The sequence below is a fragment of the Microtus pennsylvanicus genome, chromosome 2 (genome assembly GCF_037038515.1).
Source record: "Microtus pennsylvanicus isolate mMicPen1 chromosome 2, mMicPen1.hap1, whole genome shotgun sequence".
NCBI lineage: Eukaryota > Metazoa > Chordata > Mammalia > Rodentia > Cricetidae > Microtus > Microtus pennsylvanicus.
In genome coordinates this window covers 68,007,088-68,034,848 of record NC_134580.1, presented here as the reverse complement: position 1 = coordinate 68,034,848, position 27,761 = coordinate 68,007,088, and the positions used below count along the sequence as shown (strand labels likewise).

The 27,761-nt window shown below is 42.8% G+C and overlaps 1 protein-coding gene across 1 annotated transcript; it reads right to left on the bottom strand.

Annotated features, from left to right (window-relative positions):
- Nucleotides 1-3,214: 3,214 nt before the first annotated feature.
- On the bottom strand, nt 3,215-26,278 carry Mtch2 (mitochondrial carrier 2). The gene is made up of 13 exons (XM_075961259.1): nt 26,075-26,278; nt 23,878-23,962; nt 23,638-23,744; nt 19,189-19,215; nt 18,944-19,006; nt 17,844-17,901; nt 17,363-17,414; nt 16,350-16,409; nt 13,679-13,772; nt 12,077-12,124; nt 7,601-7,668; nt 5,269-5,344; nt 3,215-3,423 (listed from the first exon to the last, which is right to left on the bottom strand). Exons 1-13 carry the CDS (start codon nt 26,159-26,161, stop codon nt 3,337-3,339), a joined length of 912 nt encoding a protein of 303 aa, XP_075817374.1. The 5' UTR covers nt 26,162-26,278; the 3' UTR covers nt 3,215-3,336.
- Between the last annotated feature and the right edge of the window lie 1,483 nt (nt 26,279-27,761).

The window sequence follows — 27,761 nt, the reverse complement described above, 5'->3', positions numbered from 1 at the left end:
CACACAGAAACTGTATTAAATCACTGCTTGGCCCATTAGCTCTAGCCTCTTATTGGCTAACTCTTACATATTAATTTAACCCATTTCTCTTAATCTGTGTATTGCCACATGGCTATGGCTTACTGGCTAAAGTTCCCAGAGTCTGTCTCGGGTAGAGCTACATGGCTTCTCCCTAACTCCTCCTTTCTCCCACCATTGTTTTGTTTTTACTACCTAACTCTATCCCCTGCACAGGCCCACAACAGTTTATTAATCAGTGGTATTCACAGCATACAGAGGGGTTCCACCACACCATGTGGATGCTCTGATGTGTGGAGGACAGAAGACAGTTTGCAGTTCTGTTTCTCCTGCCATGTTAGTCTCCAGGATCAAACTCAGCTGGGCAGGCTTATTGACAAATGTAAGCACCTGCTCCATTATTTTTTATTTTGGGGATAGGGTAGCATTATATGGTCTACATATTGAACTATGTAGACCAGGCAGGCCTCAAACCAAGAGATCCACTTGACTCTGCTTCCAAAACGCTGGGATTAAAGGCGTGTACCCATTTCCATCTGGTCCATTTCTTTCTTAATGATGTATTTTATTTTTATTCTTTTAGTTTTTTGAGACAGGGTTTCTCTGTAGTTTTCAAGCCTGTCTTGGAACTAGCTCTTGTAGACCAGGCTGGCCTTGAACTCACAGAGATCTACCTGCCTCTGCTTCCTGAGTGCTGGGATTAAAGGTGTGTGCCACAACTACCCAGATACTGATGTATTTTAAATTATGTGTATGTGTACATGAGTGCAGGTGTTCACAGAGAGCAGAACAATGCTGGGCCCTCTGGAACTAGAGCTACAGATAGTTCTGAGTCACCCAGTGAGTGCTGCAAAGTGAACTGAGGTCCCCTGCAATAGTGAGTCTTAACTGCTGAGGTCTCTCCGGTCTACTCCAGCTCGTTTTTCTAGAAAGCCCAATGAACTGTGAGCAGTGTTTCATACTTGAAATCTCAGCAAATGGGAGACTAAGGACAGACTACATAGCAAGAATGTTAGCTAAACTAGGTCATTTTTGAGCCAGCTGTGGCCCCTGACTGTGATTCCAGACCTGGGGGACTGAGATGGAAAGAGCAAAAGACAACCTAAGGAGCTACAGAGCTTGTTTTAGAACAGAGCCCTCCAGGCCTCTGAAACAGTCTTTCCAGGCTGTTTTGTTTTCAGAGATGGTGTGAGAATCCAGGAACACTATTCTGCCATAGTCTTTTGAGCATTGGCATTTCAGGCACAAGGAATCATTACTGTTTTATTTTAGGCAGGGTCTATGTAACCCAGGCCACCCTCAAGTTCATGATGTTCCAAATTATCAGAATTATAGGTGCAAGTAAGCATGCACTGCTAAACTTCAGAATTTTATGTTAAAGTTTTAATAGATTTTATGACAGACCAAAGGGATTATTCCCTAGCAGAACCCACAGCTGAATTAAGCTGTGAGATGACCGAACTATTTGTTTTTTGACACGGTCTCACTATGGAACCTTGGTTGTTTTTCAGCTTACCTATGTAGATCTGACTGCCTCTGCCTTCCAAGTGCTTGGGCTAAAATCCTGTGCTACCATGCCCAGCTAGTATTTGTTTTTTGAGATAGTATTTTGATGTAGTTTGGTTTAGCCTCACACTTGCTATGTAATGGAGGGTGATTTGTGAACTCCTGAACCTCTTCCTGCCTGTACTCCCCAGGTTTTCAGGTTTGAATCACTGCCCCCATTTTTATGATCACAGATAGAAACCAGGCACTTGTTCCTATCAGATAATTGCTCACTACAAAGTCACTCCTCAACCTATAGAGCCTATATAGGAGACTCATTTTCGCTGAGCAATCTTAGAACATGTTGAATTCAGGTCAAAATGCACAGGTAAGACCAAAGTCCTGCTGCCCCCTGGTGGTGGACTGACCTTCAACAGTCAGACAGGTTCTCAGAATACAGGGTATGCGCACAGAAGCCACAGGATAAACAGTGCATTTTCCTACATCATCTTTACTTGATGGTTTTTTTGGGAGAAAAGAGTAGGTAATGCAAAACACTTTTTATATTAGAACAGATGCATATAATATTGAATAGAATATAAAATTTACATTACTTTTGAGAGAAAGTACTTTTGACAAAGACAGTTCAAGCTAAGCTACTCATGAGCTTCAGGAGTATCACTAAACCCTGAGTGGGAGAAGACCCTGCATGCTCATGCTACCGAACATCATGGCCTTGGCCACATTGATAGAAGTCTAAAAGCAGCAAATTCAGTGCTTATTCATTTGGCAAAGTACCAGTGAATTACTTAACAAGCAACAGTTTAGGCTTTCTCTTCTTAGGAGCATTTAACCTGCTGTTAAAAGGCCTGAGTAAATATAAGCTTTATGCTTGTGTTGAAAAATCTTCCTTCGAAAGTGATTTTCCTGCAGCAAGTGTTTTTAACATGCCCAGCCGAGGGTATGAAGGTATGACATGCGAGCTGGGCAACAGCCTAGGAACCATGTGGTCCAGATCACCAGATAAGAGTTACAAATGCACTTTTCAAGGGTGTCATCAGAAATGAAAACCACACTAGTCACATTAGGAGCAGAAGGGACTGTAGTGAAGACAAACCTTAGGACCTTAGGGGTTGGTGGGTTCTGAGCACTTGGGAGCTATAGTGTTGCAGTATTTGCTTCTTGTGTTACAGGAAATCAAGAGCTTCTGTAGAGTGAAAGGCCATCCCATTTCCTTCCCAAAGCTTGCTCAAACCTGTTTAACTGGTGCTGACGATGTTCTCTTCCAGAGTGAAGGTGTGAAGACTTCCGCAGCAACCTGCTACAGTAACTCAGCAGCATTGAGATTAGATAGGTCAACTGCCCAGAAGCCGGGTGGGAGGTGGACTGGGGGCTGCTGCTGACTTTCTAGCATCTATGCACTCAGGGGAACTCATAAACTCCCACATGGTATGTGTGACTTCTTAATTTTCTCAACTTTTATAGAATCATTTCTTTCTTACTGGAATTCTATTCTTCGTTTGACAAAGCCCTAACCTGAGACTTAAATCCACAGGACAACCTGCTTGTTCCTTTAGAAATATACTTCTATTTTTTGTTTAAAACAAATTTGGAGGAAAAAAAAGTCACATTTCAAATAACTAATAGGGAACAACAGTGGTAAATGATATTGTGCTAAAAAAAAGAACAAAAAAGGCAGACACCAATCACCTCCATTTTCCCAAGATTAAATGATTATTAAAAAAGTGCGCCACATTGTATAGAAATCAACATTCTCTCCCATAATTCTGTGCATTGGGACTATAGAAATGTCACTGTCCCTGCTCCACATCTTCAAATTAACATCCTCAGGTCACAACAGTAAGTCTTCCCAAAGGGGACCTTCCGGAAAAACAAACTGTTTCCTCGGCTTATATTTCCCTGGAAAAGAAAAGAAACAGAAATAAAGTCTAGCACGAAGACGAAAGCACTCACACTGGGACACATTTCTAGATGTAACTGAAATGACTAACAGAATTTGGACCCATCAGTAAGGCCAAGTGACTGTGTTACAGAACTTTCAATAAGCTCCTTTTTGTTGTTTTTGTTTTTTGAGACAGGGTTTCACCACGTAGCTCTGGTTGTCTTAGAACTCACTCTGTAAACCAGGCTGGCCTTGAACTCAGAGATCTGCCTCCCAAATACTGGGATTGCATGCACCACCACTGCCCAGAATATTAAGTTTCTCTTAGCACCAACTTTTTCTTTTTTTCTTTTTTGGATTTTCGAGACAGGGTTTCTCCGTAGTTTTTGGTTCCTGTCCTGGACCTAGCTCTTGTAGACCAGGCTGGTCTCGAACTTACAAAGATCCGCCTGCTTCTGCCTCTGGAGCGCTGGGATTAAAGGCGTGCGCCACCACAGCCCGGCAGCACCAACTTTTTCATATGTAAAACAGCAGCATAGAGAACGGCATCAATCTTCACAGGGCTAGTTTGAAAATGTTATGGGAAGTGCTTGGTATGCTATCTGATACATTGTAGATGACTTATTTTGATGTTTTCCTAAGCACATACAGTTTCAGGACAGCCAGCACTGTTACACAGAAAAAACCCTATCTCAAAAAAGCAAAACAAAACAACAAACAAACAAACAAAACCCCAAAGACCCCAGTAGGCTCTGGTCTGGAGAAGAGCTGGGAATGTAGCTCAGTGGTGTTTCCCACATGATTAAGACTCCGGATTCAATAACCAACACTACAAAAAGAAAATGAACAACAGTTATGAGAATGTAGTATATTGGCAGAGCTGTTCTTGCCTATTATTTGGAAGGCTCTGGGTTGATCCCCAGCACGCCAGAAAGTGAAAACAACAAAATAATAAAGATAAACAAATGAAAACAAGAAAGGAAAAAACTTAGAAGAAAACCACGACATTCGTGTAAATTTATACTGAAACCATCCAAGGATTCTAGCTTGGATTCAGTTGGCATGAATGGTGAGCAAATGTAACCATAGCAACAACTGGACCTTTTCATTCAGAGTCCAGTCTGGGGGAGTCCAAGTTCTGTGAACAAAGCCATTCTCATCCATACCCTGGGATCTCAAGTAATTCAGCAAAGAGCTTCTTCATACCTTTCTCTGCAATTCTAAAAAGTGCAAGCCACGCAGAACCATCTGTAAACTGATGGCTCTTTTAAGTGATTCCCATGCTAAAGCCAGTGGACAGCCCATCCATTATCTTAGTTCCTCATACAAATATGTCTAGAGGTATCAAAAATGTTTGGTCAGTGATACGACCCTCACCAATAACTATAAACTATAGCACTGACAACGTCATCTACTAACAAAACAGGAAACAAGCAACTAGTTCTGTCAGTATCACTTTGACAAAATTTTGTCTAATAAATAAGTAATGTCTTATTTTCAGTCTTCATATCTAAATGTGGGGAAAGAAGTATATAAGATATTCTGAGTAGTTACAGAAAAGCATGTTTGCTGGGCTTCTGTTTAGTCTGTGTGAGGTCCTGGGTTCAATCCCCAGCTCCAACAATAAAGGTAAGTTGGAAATCAGGCTATTGTGACTTTCATTCAATCGCTCAGATGGCTTGTGGTCGACATGTAGGAGTTTGTACTTCTTTACTGCAACGTCGTTTTTAGGTACCACGCTTATGCTCGAGGGACACACACAACACTGTAAAGTTACTGATTAGCAGTTAAAGAATGAGTTAATATCAGAATTCAAAACACATCATTTAAGAGACCAAAAACAAAATGAGAGATAAAAATACCGCTTTTTGTAGCATGCACCAGCAATCTATCCAAGAAGTATATATTGGGGAGTAAGGAGGAGATCCACCAGCAAGCCTGAAATTGAAAACATTAGTTACTTAAAAACATTTACAAGGGACATTTTGGCAAAAATTTCCATCATAGGTTCCCTGAGATAGTTTTAATAAGAAGAATTACACCAGAGGAAAAGACCACCCATCATAAAGCAGGTTTTAAGTCAACAAACAGAAACTTGTATATACTATATATGTTTAGTATATATTCTTTTATTCTATTATTATTCTCCCTCACCCCTTCTTTTTCCTTCTGAGTCAAGGTTTCTGTGTTGCCCTGGCTGTTCTGGAACTTACTTTGTAGGCCAGGCTGGCCTTGAACTCAGAGATGTGCCTGCCAAGTGTAGGCTTAAAGGCGTGCACCACCACCTAGCTCCCTTACTCCTCTCATTTCCCTTCCATTTCTTTCAATACCCCCTCATCCCTACTGAACTCTTTCTCAGAATCATGACTTGGTTTTATTTTGTGATACATTTAGATTTTCCAAGAGTGGATGAATGAACAACCATATGACTGACCATCAGGGAAAATGGATTTTTAAATGAGCTTTCTTCATAAAAAAATCAAGCTATGCCAGGCGGTGGTGGCGCACGCCTTTAATCCCAGCACTTGGGAGGCAGAGGCAGGCGGATCTCTGTGAGTTCGAGACCAGCCTGGTCTACAAGAGCTAGTTCCAGGACAGGCTCCAAAGCTACAGAGAAACCCTGTCTCGAAAAAAAAAAAAATCAAGCTATGATAGCAGATATAAACACTGCTGACCACACTCTCCTATCTGAATATAATCCAACCACTTCCTAACTAGCAAAAAAAAAAAAAAAGAAAGAAAGAAAAATTATGTCTATGTACTTTTGCCTACATGAATGTCTTTGCACCATGTGTTTGTGTGGTGTCTGAGGCCAGAAGAGGATCCCAGAACCCATGGATCTGGAGTTACAGCGTCTGACTGATATGGCCTCAAACTCACAGATCTACTTACTCTGCCTCCTGAATGTTAGGATTAAAGATGCTCACTGCCAGGACCAGCTATAACTCATTTTAAAGCATGTGCTTTAAACTTGCTATGCATGGCCTTAAACTTGCTATGCATCTAAGCTTGGCTTTGAATACCTGATCTTGCCCTTACCTCCCAAGTACTAGGATTACGGCACATGCTACCATAGCTAAGGAACAGAGTTCCGAGTTAATTCTAGAAGCAAAATATTTGCCAATGTGGTGGAGTCACTTGACATCTGGAACTGGAAATCAATGGTGTTCTCTAACATACCCCAGTGCGAGACTTGTGGAGACAAGCAACTCCCTGGGGCTTACTGTCCAGCCAATCTAGATGAATCTGAGAGTTCTAAGCCAGCCAATGAGAGAACCTATCTAAAAAACAAGGTAGATGGCACCTGCAGAATATTTGAGGTTAATCTCTGAACTCCACAAGTACATACATGTACCCTACGCAACAAATGCACACAATGTAATCAATGCATATCATGTATGCACACACATACACACTTCAGAATTTTTGTTTGTTTTTTGAAACAGGGTTTCTCTGTAGCTTTGGATCCTGTCCTAGAACTTGCTCTTGTAGACCAGGCTGGCCTCAAACTCACAGAGATCCACCTGCCTCTGCCTCCTGAGTGCTGGGATTAAAGGTATGCACTACCACCACCCGGCCATACTTTACACAAACCCCTACAGACAGGCATACATACACATAATTAGTAATAAAATCTTAGGGGGTAGAGAGATAGCTCATCAGTTAAGAGCATTTGCTGCTCTTGCAGAGGGTGCAGCTTCAATTCCCAGCACTCATATGGTGGCTTACAACCATCTATAATCCCAGTCATATGGGGTCGGGGGGCAAATTACCAAACTAAGAAATGCAAAGTAGGGAACTGGGTCTGCAACTAACTGGTGGAGTATATATGCCTAGCACAAGTGAGGCCTTGGTTTCCGTCCTCCATGATTGCAAAAATAAAGACAAAAATCATGACTGAGGAGAAGGCTCAGAGGGTAAAACACTGGTTGTGCAAGTCCTAGAATTAGGTTTGGATATGCCACACCCACTCAACAGATAAGATTGCAGAGTGTACAACCCCTATAATCCGCACTCAGTAGGCAGGGGCAGATGATCCCGTGGCAGGTTGTCTAACTAGACCAGCTCAACTGAGCTCTGGGTTCAGAGAGACACCGTATTTTGTAAATAGAATGAACCGTCATCGAGGAAAACACCAAATACATCAACTTCTGGCTTCCACATGCACCAGCCAAAAACCCAAAAAGCACTTACCCACAGTTGTTGACAGCCATAAGATTAGATACAAGCACAAAGGGGTATGTCAACATACTGGCAAAGAACTGTAAGACAGCAAGAAAACAGCTGAGTTACCAAACCATTCTCAATCTTCATTGCTCCCCTCTCTTCTTGAAGGCCTAGTGCTAGTACTGCTTAAATATTTCAACAGTAGTACTGAGCTCGCAGAGCCCTGGAATGCTTTTACATAGTTTTGAGCCCAGAGGCACCTTTTTTTTTTTTTTTGCCACAATGTACTTATATATCCAAAATTTATCAAAAGGCCAAGACAATCTTCTTATTCTATGATTGAGGTCTCATTCAAATGAAAGTAAACTGCTTACTTAGGAGAAAAAGTTGTGCCTTTTTTGTGAGGGGAGGGGGAGGTTCCGAGAAAGGTTTCGCCCTAGCTGTCCTGGAACTAGCTCTTGTAGACCAGGTTGGCCTTGAACTCACAGAGATCTGCCAGGGCATCAGCCTCCCGAGTGCTGGGATAAAAGGCATGCGCCACCACAGCCCTGCTGAGAAAAAGTTTTAAACTAATACAAATAAAGTATTTCAAAGTACCCTTGAAAAGAAGATGAGCACCAAATGGAGGAAGGCCATTGGCTAACAAAGAAACTGCCTTGGCCCATTTGATAGGCCAGCCTTGAGGTGGGTGGAGTAAACAGAACAGAATGCTGGGAAGAAGAGGAAGTGAGCTGAGAAGCCATTTCCTCTCCTCTCTGGGGCAGACCCGATGAAGCTCCAACCCAGGATGGATGTAGGCTAGAATCCTTCTCGGTAAGCTACTGCCTCGTGGCACTACACACATTAATAGAAATGGGCCAAGCGGTGTTTTAAAAAAATACAATTTGTGTATTGTTATTTCGGGTAAAGCTAGCCAGTAGCTGGGAGCTGGGTGGCAGGAACACAGCCCGCAGTTCCTTGAACAGAATGGCGCCCACATGAATAACTACATCCACAAAAAGCCTGAGAAAGCTTGGGAAAGAAAAAAGCATGTTTTCTTGGTAGCTAGAGTCAAGCAAGCACATCTAAGAAAGGCTTCCTGACTCAGCTTTAGCTGCAAACCTTGCAGCTCTTTTAAGAGGTCCTGCCACAAAACACTTAAATGGTGTTGATAAAAGCTGACTGAATGCTTGCTTGTTTTCAGCTATAGCAGGAAAAAAGTTGTGCCGTTTAAAAATGCCAGCTTTCTGGGCTGTACTGTCAGGGCAAACTCTGACTCAGGCAGGCAGTCTGGCTGAGTGTGGTCTGTGAGCAGAATGCTGCAGCTCGCTTGCTGGCAAGGACCTTGAAACTCCATAGAGTTGTGGAAATAAAAATGACTCCAGTGGTACCTCCGGCACGAGGCTGGAAAGCTAAGGAATGGGCTGGATCCAGCTGGTAAAGCCACGGCTTTAGTCCTACCGATATTGTTTGGTAAATTAAAGACTCATGTGGTCACAAAAAGAGAGATAATCAGTAAAAGAAAGATTCAAAGTTAAAGAAAACGTTTAAATGATTTATAGTGTGTTAAAAATAAATGCAGGCTAAAAGTTAAAGTTCTTAAAGTAAAAAACAAAAAAAAAAGGAAGAAAGAGAGTAGTTGGGGGTGGTAGTACACACCTTTAATCCCAACACTTGGGAAGCAGAGGGAGATTGACCTCTGTGACTTAAAGGTGTGGTAGCACACCAATGCCTGGGAGGCAGAGGTGTCTGGATGTCTGAGAGTTCAAGGACAGCCTGGCCTACAACGTTATTCCAGGACAAAGATACATAGAGAACCTGTCTCAAAAAATAAAAAAATAAAAGTAAAATAAAAGAAATAGAGGTTAAAATAAAGCCGCACAAAGATGGAAAATACACAGAGAATCTTGATACTGTATGCTATTATGCTCTCTTTGAATTGTTTGAATACTGAGGAAGGAGCAACAGCTGCTAAAAGATATTTGTTTATAAATGCTGCTGAACTAATCCAATATAGATATTTTGAAAATACCTTGACTTCAGAATTTGGATCTAAGGATATGATACTTTGAAAAAGAGATTCTTTTGTTTTCACAGAGGATGAAACCCTGTGGATTGCTTCTATCCCAATATGGTATGATGGACCACGCCCTCCTGAAAGGTTGCTGTGAACACCCTCAAAAAATTACTTCACTCAATTGACGACTGAGATGAACCTAGCACACAGGTTATACCATAAAAGACCTGATTAACAGCGGCCCCATACAGCAGGAAGCAGTTTGGAGAGAAATAACTGCACCTATATTCCCAAATATTGTTTATAAATGTTCTTTTACATTTAAAGGGGGATATGATATAGATATGAATAGTTTGCATTGGTATAGATTTTAAGGTCAATTTTGTTATATGTATATGTATTTCTGCTCTTGTATAAGGTATTGTGATTGTGTAGTTCATTTAAAAATGTAATGTATAGCCGGGTGGTGGTGGCGCATGCCTTTAATCCCAGCACTCGGGAGGCAGAGGCAGGCGGATCTCTGTGAGTTCGAGACCAACCTGGTCTACAAGAGATAGTTCCAGGACAGGCTCCAAAACCACAGAGAAAACCCAGCCTCAAAAAACAAAACAAAACAAACAACAAAAAAAGTAATGTATATATGTTGTTAATGAATAATCATTAATATTAGTCAAGCCTGTAGTCATGTTAGATTTTCTAGATGTACATAGATATATTTCAGATAGGCATTCTTCATATCTTTCAAAGACTACAGAATATGGCATTTAATGTTTTAATAACTTAGGGCTTTTCATGACAATGAGACACCTGCTTCTGGCAGCACCAGTCTACTTCAAAAGGAAGATGGGCATCGAAGAGGCACCTTATGGAGTTTGATAGCCATTTGGGCAAGAAACTGCTCTTGCCTGGACTATTGCATAAACTGGACATAGAGAACCCACAGAGAGAGGACTGCTGATCTTGCCTAAAGGTGAGATGATCTTTCGGGGTTCCTGATTCATCAAAGAGTCTGCGAGACATTCTGCAGGACACGGCAGATAGTGACTGAACTGCCTTTGAAACTTCCTGCTTTATGGAAATGTCTGCTGGAAACTATGGGCCTGTAGGCCGAAGATGGATGCCCCAACAGTACAGAGGAACTTTGGGTGACTGTCCAGGCAGCGAGATGTCTCTGTGATGTCTAGAGTTTTGTAAGTTGCTTACTTCTCATTTACTTAGGTAATATTATATCCTTCTGGAGTCTTTGATGGAGTTGAAGAATAGGTAGATAGTTATAGTTGTTTTCCTTTGTTATGATAAAAGATAAAGTAGATGTAAATATTGTAACTGTAATTCTTGCTTTATAACTGTTTTGTTATATGTAATTTTGCTATGTTAAAGTTAAAGCCTTCCTTTTTTTGTTTAAACAGAAAAAGGGGAAATGATGGGGGAAGGTCATTGGCTAATAAAGAAACTGCCTTGGCCCATTTGATAGGCCAGCCTTGAGGTGGGTGGAGTAAACAGAACAGAATGCTGGGAAGAAGAGGAAGTGAGCTGAGACGCCATTTCCTCTCCTCTCTGGGGCAGACCCGACGAAGCTCCGACCCAGGATGGATGTAGGCTAGAATCCTTCTTGGTAAGCTACTGCCTCGTGGCGCTACACACATTAATAGAAATGGGCCAAGCAGTGTTTAAAAGAATACAATTTGCCGGGCGGTGGTGGCGCACGCCTTTAATCCCAGCACTCGGGAGGCAGAGGCAGGCGGATCTCTGTGAGTTCGAGACCAGCCTGGTCTACAAGAGCTAGTTTCAGGACAGGCTCCAAAACCACAGAGAAACCCTGTCTCGAAAAACCAAAAAAAAAAAAAAAGAAAAAAAAACCAAAAAAAAAAAAAAAAAGAATACAATTTGTGTGTTGTTATTTCAGGTAAAGCTAGTGGCTGGGAGCTGGGTGGCAGGAACGCAGCCCGCAGTTCCTTCAACAAGCACCCTCTCAAAGACAATGGGAACTACTTCAGAAGTCCCATTTTCAGCTGTGTGATGAGTGTCAGCTACCTAACTTTGCGGGAGGCTGAAGCAGTTTTACAAGGCAGGCGAGATGAGATGGCTCAGTTACAGTCAAAGTTGCCAACACGGATGGACCTGAGCTCAGTCCTCAGAACTGGCACCCACAAGTCTCCCTCCCTCCCTCCTCCCCCCACATGTATGCTTTGGCACATGCGCAGTTCCCACATCCCAAATCAATGTACGGCAGAGCGTTCAGTTCTCTAAGTGAGATGTGAAGGGCACAATGCGCAGCTGCCCCACTCCCCCATGAAAGCTAAGCAATACCAAACACATGGGGCAAGTAAAAGCTGCCATGAGAGGGCAACTGTAGTCTCCACCACCTCCGACACAGGAACCATGTGACGGACATTTCCAGGTAGGTGGCTGACAGCTTTAAAACACTGGTCATACAGGCCAGACTTAAACAACCACCACCACCAAACAAACTGTTCCTAGAAAATTCAGAGGATTAAGAAACTCACTCCTGTGACAGCTTGGGAATAACTTTTCATTTCATTCATGGTAGAGACCTAAAATAGGAAAAGAGCTTTTATTAGAATGACTCACACACAGAGCTGATAGTAAGTTAAAACTCACAAGAGCAAGACAGTGTGAAAATGAAGTTTAATAAAAACAAAGTATCTATGATGAATATAAAAAAGTGGCAGTCAGGGGCTGGAGAGATGGCTCAGCAGTTAAGGGCACTGACTGCTCTTTTAGATGTTCTGAGTTCAATTCTCAGCAACCACATGGTGGTTTGCAACCATCCACAATGAGAACTGGTGCCCTCTTCTGGCCTGCAGGCATACACGCAGGCACAACACTGAATATAATAATTAACTTCTTTTTGTTTTTGCTTTTGAAGATGGGATTTTTCTAACAGCCCTAGCTGTCCTGGAACTAGCTCTTGTAGATCAGGCTGGCCTTGAGCTCATGAACATCTGCCTGCCTCTGCCTCCAGCCAAGGCTGGGCATGGTGGTGCATGCCTTGTACGTAGCATTTGAGAGGTACATATAAGTGGATCTCAAGGCCAGTCTTGTCTATATTAGTTCAGGCAAGTCAGAGTCAGATCCCATTTTAACAAAAAACTGGCAGTCAAGATGATTGACATAGGGAGACCCTTTTAAAAGATTTCCAGGGGTGGAGAGATGGATCAGTGGTTAAGAGTACTGGCAACTCTTCCAGAGGTCCCAAGTTCAACTCCCAGTAAGCACATGGCGGTTCACAGCCATCTATAATGGGATCTGATACTCTCTTCTGGCATGCAGGAGTATATGTAGATAGGGCACAATATACATAAAATAAATATTTTTTTTTTTGAGACAAGGTTTTTCTGTATCTTTGGCTGTCACTCTGTGGACCAGGCTGGCCTCAAACTCACAGAAATCCACCTGCCTCCCAAGTGCTGGGATTAAAGGTGTCCATCACTGCCCAGCTAAAATAAATATATCTTAAAATACTAACATAAATAAATAAATAAATAAACAGTCAGGCAGTAGTGGCACAGGCCTTTAGTCCCAGTATTTGGGAGGCAGAAACAGGCAGATCTCTGTGAGTTCAAGGCCAGCCTGGTCTACAGAGTTAGTTCCAGGACAGCCAGAAAAATCTTGTCTTGAAAATTTTTTTCCCCCAAATTGATCATTCTCATCAATAACTACTGGCAAATTCCTATCACACTAGGATGATGTAGGAAGAAATGTACCAGCCTCAATATTTGGAAGATAATTCAAACCCTCAAAACCTCTGAGACAGAGATTTCTAGGAGCTCCTTCAATACCCCAGAAGATGTGGTAAACGCCCAAACACAACAAACAGCTATTCTTCTTATATTGTATGCCCTAAAATTAGGTATCAGAAAAACAAAAACAAAAAGTCTCAAAGTCGTAACAATATCAGGGCTAGATCCATGGGTACCCTCTATAGGAAATAGCATGGCAGTCTTTAGAAACTCAAATGATCTTTTTTACTATGTAATGTTCTGTTTGGCACATACCAAACTGCCATCTTACTCACAGCTACAATGACTGCCAGGCGAATACAAAAAAAGCCCTCACCAGCATATCTTACCAAGATTATAACCTACCCCACTGTCCAGTGCATAGGTATTGATGAGATAAGCCAGTGAGTTACAGAGCCACAAGGAAATGACGTCACCTATGAGGCGAGGAATTAGACCCCTACATGAAGACATAGTAAGCAGCAAAAAACTATGATCAGTAAAACAGATATCTACTTAGTATAAACACATCTCGAAAGCTAAGACATTTAAAAACATTCTAGGGGACTGAACAGCAAACCCCAGAACATAGCCCTCATTCCAAGTTCAGTCTGGTTAACAGCTGTACTAATGCTGATCTGTAATGGCTTTTGTTCCCACTTTTAGAATACAGGTCAGCTATAACCCTTTATGAATTACAGCCAACAGCACGCTTTACTATTAGTAACCATAACAGGAAGAGCCAAAGACTTGCAAGGTGCTTTGCAGAGGAGATTTATAACACTGTTTTACTAAACTATTTGATACTCAAATTTGGCAGGGCAAAAGATGAAGGGGGAAAAAACCAACAACAATAACAAACAAATAAACAAACAGTGAGAATGATCCAAACAGAGAGAAATATCAAAAGCATGTTTCCAGAGGCTAGGGATATTGCTCAGTTGATAAGAGAGCTTGAAGCACGAGACCCTAAGTTTGATTCCCCAGTATTATACAAACTGGGGGTAATAGCCCATGCATGTATCTCCAGCACTCAGTAGAAAGAGGCAGGACGAGAGAAGTTCAAGGTAATCCTTTCCTTTACATAAAGTTTTAGGCCAGACTGGAGCACATGAAACCATGTCTTTAAAAAAAAAAATCAAGAATTTAAGGCATCCATTTGCTGCATGGCAGTGTTTTTAAGTGATAGAACTGGCATTCAAACTCAGCGCTTCCCAGTGTCACTCAAATTAGGTCAATCAAACACAGGAAACACAAATTTTTCACGTAGGCTGGCCTCAAACTTGCTATGTATACAAGGATAACCTTGAGCTTCTGATACTCTTATCCCTTCCTCTTGAATGCCAGGATTATAGGCATGTATAGTCCAGTATGCCCAGTTTTATATGTGCTAGAGACTGAACTTAAAGCTTTTCATATGCTAGGCAAGTATACTACAAACTCAGGTACATTGCAGGCTCCTCAACGCTTTTAAAATGAAACTGGCGCTGGCTGGAGAGGTGGCTCAGTGGTTCAGCACACTTCCTGCTCTTGTCTGCTGTGGAATAATCCTTCTGTACACTGTGAAAATGTGCTGCTCTCATTGCTAATGAAAAACTGATTGGCCAATAGCTAGGCAGGATTTTAGGGGCAGAGAGAATACTGGGAAGGGCAGAGTCAGGAGTCACCAGAGAAACATAGGGAAGAAACAGGAGGTACAAGATGCAAGAGAGGTAACATCATGTGGCAGAATGTAATTAATAGAAATGGGTTCATTTAAGTTATAAGAGTTAGTAATAAGTTAGCATTTATAATCAAGTGTCCCTGTTGGTTATGTGGGAACTGATAAGTTGGAAAGAAAAGTCTGCCCACACTCGCCTAAGACCCTGGTTTAGTTCCCAACACCTACACGATGGCTTACAACGGCCTCCACCTCCAGTTCAAAGGATCTCTCTTCTGACACAGACCCACTTGTGCTTGTGTGTACACTCACACATACAAATAACATTTTAAAATGAGACTAACAATAAACTGTCTTTTCTATTTGTCAGAATACTCAAAAATTAAAAAAATACTCAAAAAATGGAATAAATTTAGGGTCTGGTGAGTTGTCTCACCCAGAGGAGCCCAGGTTTGACCCCTAGCAGCTCCATGGAGACTCACGACAACCATGTGTGACTTGAGACCAGAGGCTCTGACACCATATTCTGGCTTCCTCACATGGTGGCCTCTGTACATACATGTAACCAAAACATCAATACATACAAAATAACAATCAAACAAAAGAAAAGAAAAAGAAATCTTGGGCTCAGCTCAGTGGTAGAGCATGTGCAAAAAACCCGTATTTGAGTTTTAGCATCAACTAATTATGGAGACGCTGAAACGTAAGAGGACCGTTTCACTGCCCATGGTCAGTTTCTGTTAGTCAAGCACAGTAGTTTAAACTTTCCAAAGTCAAGCCTTGCAAATGCTTATTCTAGAGTAATAAAAATACATGCTATGACTTTTCCATCTTTCAAAAATTAGTATTCCCCTTTTAATAACTGTATTATAAAGGAACTTATCATAAAAACAAACAAGTTTGACATAGTGCTTAACACCTTTAAAGTTAGTACTTGGAAAGCAGAGGCAGGTTTCTGTGAGCTTGAGACACTATCTCAAAAACAAAACAAAACAAAACAAGCAAGGCCTGGTGCAAGTAAGGGCTTTTGTCACCATGGCTGACATCCCAAGTTTAACTCCTGACTCTCTCAAGCTGTCCTCTGACTTCCACACAGGCACCACAGGTAGAGGTAGAGGAGGACCAGGACTTCAAAGTCATCCTCATTCAGTCTGAGGTCAGACTGGGCTATAAGAGACCTTGTTTAAAAAAAAAAAATCCTTATTTCAAGCATATAAAATAAAAATATAAGCCAGTAGAGGTCTGTAAAGAGCTTAACATAAACCCCGAGAGAACATTTTTTTTTTCCTCAAAATTAAAGACTCATTGCCCTTATTTTCAAGAAAGCTTTTCTACTAACACAAAAATGATTAACAGGAAAAACCAACATTTACTCACGCAAAAAATCCTACAATGCCTTCTTCCCGGTAGATGGTTAATATGGAGTCACACAGCCCGCTAGGTAACGATAAAAGGTAAAGGACACAGAGATTTGAGTTTTGAGAAGGGAATTTCACCTCCCACCCCCAGCAGGGTTTCACTGAGCCCAAGGCAGCCTAAATTTATTATGTTGAGGCTGACCCTGAACTCCTGCCTGCACTTTCCGAAGTGACCTGAGATCACAGGTATACCCCATAACACCTGGCTAATAATTACTTTTGACAAAGTCAACTTCGTAACTCCCTTTCATCAAAAATTTCTAGCACGGGTTCACTCTTGTAAAGTAGTTAAATTCTATTAGAAAATAAAGCTACTGGGGCTGGAGAGATGACTCAGTTGTTAAGAGCACTGGGCGCTCTTCCAGTGGACCTGGCTCAATTCCCAGCATCTACATGGTAGCTCACAACCTTCTGTCTAACTCAAGTCTCAGAGGATCTGGTGTTCTCTTCTGGCCTCTGTGGGCACCGGACATGCATGCGGTGCACAGACACACAAGAAAGCAAAACACCCATACACATTTAACAAAAAAAAAAAGTGAAGCAATTAACTATGAAGGAAGGGATAGCTGGATGATGGTGGCACACGCCTTTAATCTTAGCACTTTGGAGGCAGAGGCAGGTGGATCTCTGAGTCTGAGGCCAGCCTGGTCTACAGAGCAAGTTCCGGGACAGCCAATGCTACAGAGAAAAACCCTGTTTTAAAAAACCAAAGCAAACTAAAAAGATGTGAAAGATGTAGTGTATGCAGTTCAGAATACATTTAGGTGCTCAGGGCTTAAGAGCATTTGCCGGTCTTGCAGGACCCAGGTTCAGGTCCCAGCGGAAATGGGGGCTCAAAACCATCTCTAACTCCAGTTCCAGAAGATCCGACACTTCTGGCCTTAATAGGCACTGAACCAACTGCACGTGACACACATACAAGCAGGCAAACACACATATAAAAAAGAAGAAAAACAAACCCCAAACACTTACCAGTACTTGGACTCTCTGCCAATGAACTGTACCATAGTTCTCAGAGTGATCACTGTAGAACAGAGACAAGACTGTTTTAAGAACTGTGTTGAGAGTTAGGGAGGCTGCTTAGCCAGTAAAGACGGCTGCTGACAAGCCCCTCAACCCGTGTTTGATCCTCAGAAACCAAGTTGTAGAAGGAGAAAACGGATTCCCAATTGTCCTCTGACCTCCACATAAATGATGTAGAACGCCTGCCCCTCCTCTGCCAAAATAAATGCAAAACAAATTCTTGAATTAAAGAAAAACCCACCAACTATGTTGAGATTATTTTGGTAACCCTAAAAGTTTTTTTCATCTAAAGACACTTCACTATCTAGAAGAAGACAGCAAAGCAGGTGAACAAAAATATGAAGGCAGAGCCTTGCAGTCAATGCCCACACCAAGATAAAGAAATATGTAGAATAATGAGATTATTTTATGCCATCAACTGCAAACATACCGTGGAAGGGATGTGTAATGAGGGTAGCAGCAGAACGGGCAATCATCTCTCGAGTTGTCTAGAAACAATCAAAACACACTTCTGAAATCTAAATAAATGATATTCATATTCCGGTAAGGAATGTAGGTGGACACTCAGTATAGGGCAAAGGATTAGGTGCCAAAGCTTTCCTGTTTTGGAGTCAGGAAGTAAGCTCTAATGGGATTAACCTAATATTTTATCATTTCATTATACCTTTCATGAATTTCAACTTTCTGTTGTAGTAACTTTCTGAAATCTCCCCGAAAAAGAGACTTATTTTCCCCAACCCCATAGAGAAGAGAGAGGGTTACCTGTTTGAATAAACCTACCAGAGTTGGATTCATTCACTCATTTGGCAGTAGTGGGAATTAGACCCAGGGCCTCACACATACTATGTAAGTAAGTGCTCTACCAACAACCTATATATCCCTGGCCCTCTTAATGCTTTTTTCATACAATATCTGTCTCACTAAGTTGTTTGGGCTGGCCTTGATTTTACTCTGTAGACCAGGCAGGCCTTAGAGTTTTGTTCCTCCTGCTTCAACCTCCCAAAATACTGGGACTACAGGCCTGAGCCATCAGGTCTGGCTTTCAAAGCTGGGCATGGTGGTGTATTCCTGCGATCCCATATGGGGGAGAAGCTGAGGCAGAAGGATTGTGAGTTTAAGGTCACCCTGGGCTAGAAAATTGATTTTTAAAATAAATAACAACAAAATAGAATTTGGGGCTGGAGAGACAGCTCAGTGGTAAAGAATACTGGTTGTTGTTTCAGATTTGGCTCCCAGCACCCACATGGCAGCTCCCAACCTTCTGCAACACCAGTTCCAAAAACTATCCCATTGGCCTCTGCAGGTACCAGGCATGCATACAAGCAAGCAAAATACCCTCCCCCAATAAAAGAACAAATGTAAAAACTGCCTCAGTCATAACTACAGAAGAAGCTACACCTGTTCCTAACAGCAGGCCATGTTCTTCTTTTGGGTTATTAGACAGGAAAGCTCAATTTAAACTGGGAACAGACCTGGAAAGGCAGAAGTCATGATCCTGGTTCAACAACAAGGGGTAAATTTATTTCTTACCTCTTTGATAACTTGGTCAAAGGAGGACGAGCATTCCTTTTGTACATTTCCATGTCCTAACTCCTGGAAATAAAAAAGACAGAAATCTTGATGATTTTAAATAGAAATCTTCAAACCCATGGCTACCCCATAAACCACCAGCCACTGAGATGAAAGGAAAAAGACCTGGTTTTTCTCCTATAATGAGTCAGACAACAGGAATGTGCTGGAGACAGGGGCTCACATAGAGAACAGCACCAACGTACCTCGGGTTTCTCGCACTCCTGGTAATGCTATAGAAAAAATAGAAACAAGTAATAATTAGAGTTATTAATGTATCCTGTTAGAAGGCAATGACAGAAAATGAAAAGCACTGATTTTCTTCTGCAGTCTTCCCAATTTCTACCTCACATTAATCGACTGGAAATAACTATCTCTAAGGTGGTGTTACTGCAAAGTTGAACATATCAAACACCTGAAGCAAACGCTCCTAAAAAGTTTTTTCCCCCTTGGCATCATAGGCCAGCGCCTATCATATGCCTGGTTTGAAAATGTTTTTTTCTTCTCTCTCTCTCTCTCTCTCTCTCTCTCTCTCTCTCTCTCTCTCTCTCTCTGAGACAGGATTTCTCTGTAGCTTTGGCGTGCCCAGTTTGCTCTCTCTCATTTTTTTTTTTTGAAAAGATTTCTTTATTATAGGCCGGGCTGTACAACACAGACTCCTGACAGCCACTGATACTGACTACCCTAGGGAACAGAGGAGGCAACAATGCTAATAGATGAAGCTGCACAAGACTCTTGGAAGATGCCTGCAAGAATGGGTAGAAGGACCAGGAAGACAAGGGTATGGGCTTTTCAGTTGTAGAACATTTAATCAGACTGCGAACCCCAAGATTTTGTTATTTACTGGAAAAACCTGTTTTTAGCTGTGGTGTGGCTCAACCTTAGCACATACCTTTAATCCAAGAGCTTTCTGATTAAATATTGTAAACAACATTAAATAAAGCCAACCATACATAGATCAAGAGGCAGAGCAAACTACCAGTTGACAGGAAGTGAAAAAGAAAAAACAGAGAGTAACAAGGAGTCAGGACGGTGGACAGAGAGGCATAGGAGGTAGAAGGGAGGGACACTGAGTTTGAGGAGAGGTTTGAGATGGCTGAGGAGGAAGGTCAGCTGGGTGCTTTCCCTGCCTCTCTGAGCTACCAGGTTTTCACCCCCACATCTGGCTCCCAAGCCTCTATTGGTAAAACTGAGCGATTGAGATTTTGTTAAAAACACTTTCCCCCTACAGACTGGGAACATGTCCTTTTGAAAACATCCTGCAAGCAGGGCAGTGGTGGCGCACGCCTTTACTCCCAGCACTCGGGATGCAGAGGCAGGGGGATCTCTGTGAGTTCGAGGCCAGCCTGGTCTACAAGAGCTAGTTCCAGGACAGGAACCAAAAAAAGCTACGGAGAGCCGGGTGGTGGTGGCGCATGCCTTTAATCCCAGCACTCAGGAGGCAGAAGCAGGCGGATCTCTGGGAGTTCGAGGCCAGCCTGGTCTGCAAGAACTAGTTCTGGGACAGGCACCAAAGCTACAGAGAAACCCTGTCTCGAAAAACCAAAAAAAAAAAAAAAAAAAAAAAGAAGAAGAAGAAGAAGAAGAAAACATCCTGCAGTTCACGGCTTCCTTTCTGTCCTCAGCTCTGTAAGCTTTTATGCACATCTGGGTGCATAGATTTCTCCCAGGCCAAATGCTACCTATATGTGTCCAGGGGACCTCGGGCATAGCTCAGCACCTTCAAACTAGGTTCCCTAGAATGTCACATCAGTGGCTGCCTTCTGTGTACAACACCCAGCCCTTGAAAGAATGCAGGGCACAAAGGGCTAAAATGCTAACTGTGGTCCTGGTAGAGGCCTATCCAGGAAGGCCTACGGCATGCTGAAGTCTGGTACAAATTATAACAGTGGTCAGACTTAGAAATCAAGGATAGCTCACTTGGGCTGCTCATTCAAGTTTGTAAAATGTCTGGAAACGTCCCTGACCCTAAGAATACCTTTCACAATGCTGACAGTAACAGCTTCTACAGCCCCTTCAGCCTCAGGTGCTCTAGGAGGTGCCCAATACTCTCCTACAAACCACTACACATAGGCCAGGCTACCCAGCTGCTATAGCATTTCACCATTTTGACTGCTTGGTAGTAACCAACCCTGAATCAAATGGGACCAGAAACCTGGCAGAAGCTACAGGCGACCCTGACTAGCCTCACAGTATGTTTCAGACCACTTTCCTTGCCATGGCCACCCTCTATCTAAACCAGCTGGCACCAGAACCCTCAGAGACTCAGCACATGGCATGGCCACGTGTGATGTGAGGAATCTTGAGATGTATGGGCTTAGACCCCACTCCACTGCAGCACAGGGCCATGGGACTGAGCTTCCAAAAACATTTACTACAGGCATCGATCAGGTTTTTGTTTGTTTGTAACTTTTAAAAAAGCAAGCAATGAGGCCAGGTGTGGTGGTGCATACTTTAACCCCAGCACTAGGGAGTTCCAGGACGATCAGGTGTGGTGGTGCATACCTTTAACCCCAGCACTAGGGAGGCCAGCTTGGTCTACAAAGGGAGTTCCAGGACAATCAGGGCTGTTATAGAGAAACACCCCCCCACTTGAAAAACCAAAATAAAAATAAAACAAAAACAAACAAAACCCATGAGGCTAGGTGTGGTGGTACACACCTTTAATCCCAGCACGAAGGAGACAAAGACAGAGGGATTTCTGGGAATTCAAAGTCAGCCTGGCTAACATAGCAAAACCCTGTCTCAAAGTAAATAAAAAAGTCATACAATGAAGAAAAAGGTTTTTTAATATGTAATGTAACACACATACAAGGTTAGGGAGACATCTCGGTAGGTAAAATCTTTGCTGCATAAACGTAAGAACCTAAGTTAGGCTTCCAAGAACCCATGTAAACCATGTAAAGTTTCCCTTCATCTGTGATCTTTGTGTTCCTACAGAAAGGTGGGAGGCCGAAACAGAACCCCAAGACCCTATGGGCTAGCTAGCCTGGTGTTCAAACAAGATGGAAAGTAAGGACTCACACTAGAGGGTGTTCTTTGACCTTTGCATGTGTACAGGGACTCATTTGCTCAAATATGTGCACACACACTGAGAAACATGCATACACATCACACACAGACAAAACTAAACCCAACAACAACACAAACTCTGAAACACACAGAAGAGTGAACAAAAGCAGAAATGTACAACCAGTGAGGCAAGCATCCAAATAGCCATGAACCACACCGCCACCATCCCTGACCAAATAGCCATGAACCACACCGCCACCATCCCTGACCTTGTGTGTAGATTCATCCAAATATTCATCCAAATAGCCATGAACCACACCGCCACCATCCCTGACCTTGTGTGTAGATTCATCCAAATATTCATCCAAATAGCCATGAACCACACTGCCACCATCCCTGACCAAATAGCCATGAACCACACTGCCACCATCCCTGACCAAATAGCCATGAACCACACTGCCACCATCCCTGACCAAATAGCCATGAACCACACCGCCACCATCCCTGACCTTGTGTGTAGATTCATCCAAATATTCATCCAAATAGCCATGAACCACACTGCCACCATCCCTGACCAAATAGCCATGAACCACACTGCCACCATCCCTGACCAAATAGCCATGAACCACACTGCCACCATCCCTGACCAAATAGCCATGAACCACACTGCCACCATCCCTGACCTTGTGCGTAGATTCTTTTTCTGGTAAGTTCGTTCCCCTTTTCCAGGTGCTAGAGATTAAAACCAGAGCCTTGGACAGGCTATGTCAGCACCTACCACCAATCGGCATCTCAGCTGTTATGTTCATTTTTCTTTTTTAAACTTTTTTTTTAATTATCCGTGTTTGTCTACCACACATACATACAAAAAATCGGAAGAAAACTTGCCAAAGTCAGTTTTTGCCTTCCATCATGTGATCTCTGGGAATCAGATTCATCATGACATACTCAACTGCTGAGCCACCTCAACTGTGCTTTTCTTTTTGAGACAATGTCTTATGCAACCCAGGCTGGCCTATAACTCAGGATGTAACTGAGGCTGGCTTTGAACTCCCTGATTCTTCTTCCCCCACCTCCTAAATGCTAGGGTTACAACACAATCCACTATGCCTAGCAGCAGCTCTTGCTTCTTTACTTTTCAATATTTTGAATAGGAAATGTGTCACTGAGATAATACTAGCAATGTAAAAGGTAACTCCAGGAAAAAAAGTGTGTTTTACTCAGATTTCTTCCCTTACAATAACTAAGTAAGTAATAATAATAAAAAGTCAAACTGTCTAGGTGAACAGAAGTACTTTCTATTCAGAACCGGTTTTAAAGGAAGAAGGTCACATATATCAAAGTCAATGACTTTAATTGCACAAATTTCCTTTGTTTCATGGGGGAAGAGTGGGCATTTCAAGAACATGTTTTCAAAGCAGACACATGGGCAACCACTCAGAAGGCAGAATCAAATTCAAGGCCAGCTGAGGCTACTAAGCCAGTTCTGAGGCCAGTCTATGCTTCACAGAGAAATCCTGTCTTCAATCAGTTAACCAATTAATCAATTAAGAGAAAAAAATGTCAGTTTATCTTTGAAATCAGTGGAATAAATTGTGCACAAAAGGCAACTAAAAGGTATGAGAACATTGACTTCCTCTTACCTGTAAGACTTTACCGTGGACCACAGTTCCAAGGACTCCCGAACACAGTCTTGGAGTTAAGCCTCTGAACAACCCACGCTTCCCATCGATGCTTGCAATGTGCTGAGCTAAGAACAAAAGTCAGAGCTTTAGGTTCTAGTCCAAAAACCTAGCTATAAGAAATCTCAAGGCAGCAGCCCTTCTGCGTAGTTTCCATCCGTCTTCAATGTCATCCATCCCAAATAAATCAAAGGCACCTACCATAACAAAAGAGACCAGGAAGCTGACATACTTGTCGCCCAAAAATATTTCGTCCTATTGTTGGAGGAAGCGGCTCATATCCCACCTTTAAAAACAAAAGAATATATCAACACTAAGCAAATCCCCAGGAATACTCTGGCTGCAAGGTCTTAAAAAAAGAAAATCAGGCTCAAATTCTTTTGTTTGGTGCTGAAAGTGAACTCCACGTCCATCCTTATGCCCCATGTCTCTATCAGCAAACTACCTTTAGCTCCATAGTTTTTACAAATAAAAAAATGCAGTTTATATTTCTTAAGGCTTCGTTGAAGTACCACCCTTATTACTCTTTTGTCCTGTTGTATAGATTAGGACTGGGTTCAATAAACTCCAAGTTGCCCTTTGAGTTGAAATCTACAGAGTAAACCATGAACCTAAGATAGATTATCAAACTGAAAATAGAACAAGGAAACCATTGTGTCAGGAAAGCCTAGTTTATCGATAAGGCTAACAAATACTTTTACAATTTTTTTCTTCCTTTTTGATTTTTGGAGACAGAGTTTCTCCATGTAGCCCTGGCTGTCCTGGAACTAGCTCCGTAGACCAGGATGGTCTTGAACTCAGAGATCCACCTGTCTTTGTCTCCCAAGGGCTGGGATTAAAGGAGTGCGCCACCACCACCCAGCTTTACATTTTTTATATTTGAATAAAATAAGAAAATATCCACTGAGCCAGCATCAACTGCCTGCCTCTATGGTTAACTAGACAACAAAGGCAAATGCATACAGTTAGGTAATTCACTTACGAAAATAATTGCATGCTAGGTCCATGTTAAATGTACAGTCTCATTAGCAATACACAGAAAGCCATAAAAATTAATGATTGTCATTTTATTTACACAATAAATCTGGACTTGTAGTGCCAAACGGATACTTGAGAAAAAAATCCAGTAGGAGAGTTTGGACTCTATTGTTGCAGTTCCTTCATCTGTTGCTAATAGTCCCCCTCTGAGCTCACTGAAAAGCTATCGTGTGAATTTTAAAACAGTATTTGGGAATTTCACTAACCCCCTGAGATACTTGGCAACACACAGATATTGTGAAATCAGACTTTATGATAGCAAATTGTTGAGGTAAGAGCACTAAATGTCACTAGAAAACACTGCCCTTTTGAGAACTACTTTAGAGTTTGTACTGCAAAATGCAGTGTAGCCCAAATGTGCCTCTGCTTTAGACAAAGAGGGTTCAACTTCTACACTAAAAACTGAACATCCATCAATCAACTTGGCAATAGTTTGTATGAGTAACAATTGAAAAAATGAGGTCCATTCTGCATGTTTTTTCAGAACGGTAAATAGTGAGGACAAAGATTCTAAGGCCTGTTTCCTTCGGTAACACAAGGCATGGAGTGAGTATGTCAACTCTCAATAAATGCTTAGAAAATGGCCTGCTCAACACGGGGAAAGTTAGAACAGCAACTGAAAATACGGTCACCAGCTAAAAGTAGGTTTCTTTATCCATGAATATAAAATATCACGTAATAACCAGAAGATCAGAAAGTAAGCTAAAGGGAGGCATTTGATATTACGTTTAAACTCACTACACAGAACTGATTGCCAGCTCTGACCAACGTGATTTTCATTGTCATGAACCACACCGGCGGCTGTGAAAGCGCTCAATGGATCCTTAGGAAATCTGACTTCATTATTACTTCTCAATGAGATCCTTGTGTATATCCGGGTATCTGGTGTTAAAATCTCTGAACGGAACAGAAGTAGAAACAGCAGAACAGAAAGAAAAAGCGAATAAAAACAACACGATGTTGGCTTTCCTAGAATTTCACATTTGTCCCGAGATGAGTAGCTCCCATCTCTAGTTTGAGAAGTGGAGGAGGCGAGGTGAATGTCAGTTTCAGAGGGGCGACAGGGAAAGGCTGGGGAAGCCCTCGGTGGCGATCGACCTGATCAACCCCAGAGAAGGAAAACAAAGTTGAGAAGAGCCAAGGCAAGGAAGGGCAGGGTGGCAGTTGGCTGCGGAGCGGGAGCGGGCCCGCCCGGAGCGAGCCTCGGGGTGTTTCCCACAGGGGCCGCGAGGCCGTGGAAGTTGTCCCTGATGGGTGGAAAGGGCAGCAGCGCCTCGCCAGAGGGGCAAGGCCTGGGACGCCGAGGGCGGCGGCGACCCGACAGGACGCTGACCGGGAAGGGCAGGGCGACGACTCATACCTGGATGAGCACTTTCACGTACATGAGCGGCTGGGACAGGATGGTGAGACCGGAGCCCAGGAGCACCTGACTGGCCGCGTCCGCCATGATGGCACCCGCGGACGGACGGACGGACAGACCGAGTCACCAAGCCGGTTCCAGATCACGTGTCCGAGGCGCCGGCTTCACTGGCCCGCCCGCGGCGCGCCGCCCGCTCAGGCCCCGCCCACGGTCCCGCCCAAAGAAACGGCAGGCGCTCGCGAGGGGGCGCCCGGGGCGGGGCGCGCATGCGTGCCGGAGTGGGCTTCGCGCGCCTCTAGGACAGGCCATTTCCTACGCGCTTGCGCAGGCCGGAAGTGTCCGGAAGGAGCGAGGGGGTGGTGGTGGTGGTTGGGGGAAGGTGATGACCCTGGCGGCCAAGGCAAGGTCATGAGGAAAACACCTCTTCGGCTCTCAGGCTTGGTCGACGCAAAGTTCAGTGGGTGTTTTCCGTTCGAGTTGTCCTGTCTCAACGGCCAACAGATACCATCCCTGTCTGGCCTAACAGTGAGTTCTGCGGATTCCTGTTTTTGCATTTATCACTAGCTCTGTGGTAGAGCACTTCCCAGCATTTCACAGAGTTCCTAGGCTCAGTCCTCAATACTGGAAAAAACAAAGCAACAGCAACAACATGTGCTCCCCAAGGGTCAGATGTGGTGTCGCAGGCCCTTAATTCAGTATTTGGGAGGCAGAGGCAGATGGACGTGTGCGTTCAAGGCTAACCCAGTCTACAGAGTGAATTCCGGGTAAGCCGGGGTTACATGGTGAGACAATATCATATTTTTTTGTCTTCTCTGACTACTCTAAATTCACTTTATCCGCGTTTCCTACCTGTTGCCTTATGGCACCTGTCACTGGGGAATTGTCTTTGCCTGTTGACAGTGTCGAATTCTGATTTAGGAACCCAGATGGCCTTTGTTCAGAATTTTATTTCCAGAGCCTGGCATGTACCAGTATTTACGGTCCTCAATATTTATTACCAGATGAACAAATATTTCAGTGCCCATCATGCTATCCAAGCTATTAGAAATAAAATGGGGAAAAGGTGTTGCTGCTCCCTGCACCTTTGCCCATGTTGGAGAACACCTCGTCCAGGCCGTGTGTAATGCAGAGAATGAGGAGCCAAGAAAATTGCGTGTGGAATCTGGCTTTTCTTTTGCATCCATGTGTTATTTATCTTTCTTTTTATCTAAATCCATGGACAACACAACTAATTTCCCTTCTCAGACTTACAAACATTAAGTGAAACTGTGTCTATGGAGTTTTTTGAAAACTTGGTTGAAGTTAGTACAGCTCTCTATTCACACAAAACCAGTTGATATTAGAAGGCAGTTTGTAGGTCAGTCACATGGGCTTTGAAGTTCGAAGGGCCTGGTTCACAGTCTACCTCTGCCAGTTTGTAACTGTGACCTTACACAGGTCATGTCACCTCTTTAAGACTTTTAGGCCAATGAGTATAGTAATAATCCACTTCTTAACATTATCTAAAGGAATGAATAAAGGAATGTCAACCTAGCCTGGCGCACACATCAAAATATAATAGTAAAATAGTAGCTTTTAGAATTATAAGAAACTTATGAGTTGTTTTTAAACTAAACACAGATATTTCTCAATGTTAGAACCAGTGAAGTAATCTAGTAAGGGGATTTGTGCCTTGGTGGTGCAAAAT

Bases quoted from the DNA above. Each gene is read 5' to 3' on its own strand.
- Mtch2 (XM_075961259.1), bottom strand. From the start codon at position 26,161: ATGGCGGACGCGGCCAGTCAGGTGCTCCTGGGCTCCGGTCTCACCATC. The intron at 19,007-19,188 runs GTACGTTGGTGC...TTTTATTTCCAG, and splicing joins AGGAGTGCGAGAAACCCGAG to GAGTTAGGACATGGAAATGT. The intron at 13,773-16,349 runs GTGAGTAAATGT...GTCTTCATGTAG, and splicing joins GGCATTGTAGGATTTTTTGC to GGGTCTAATTCCTCGCCTCA.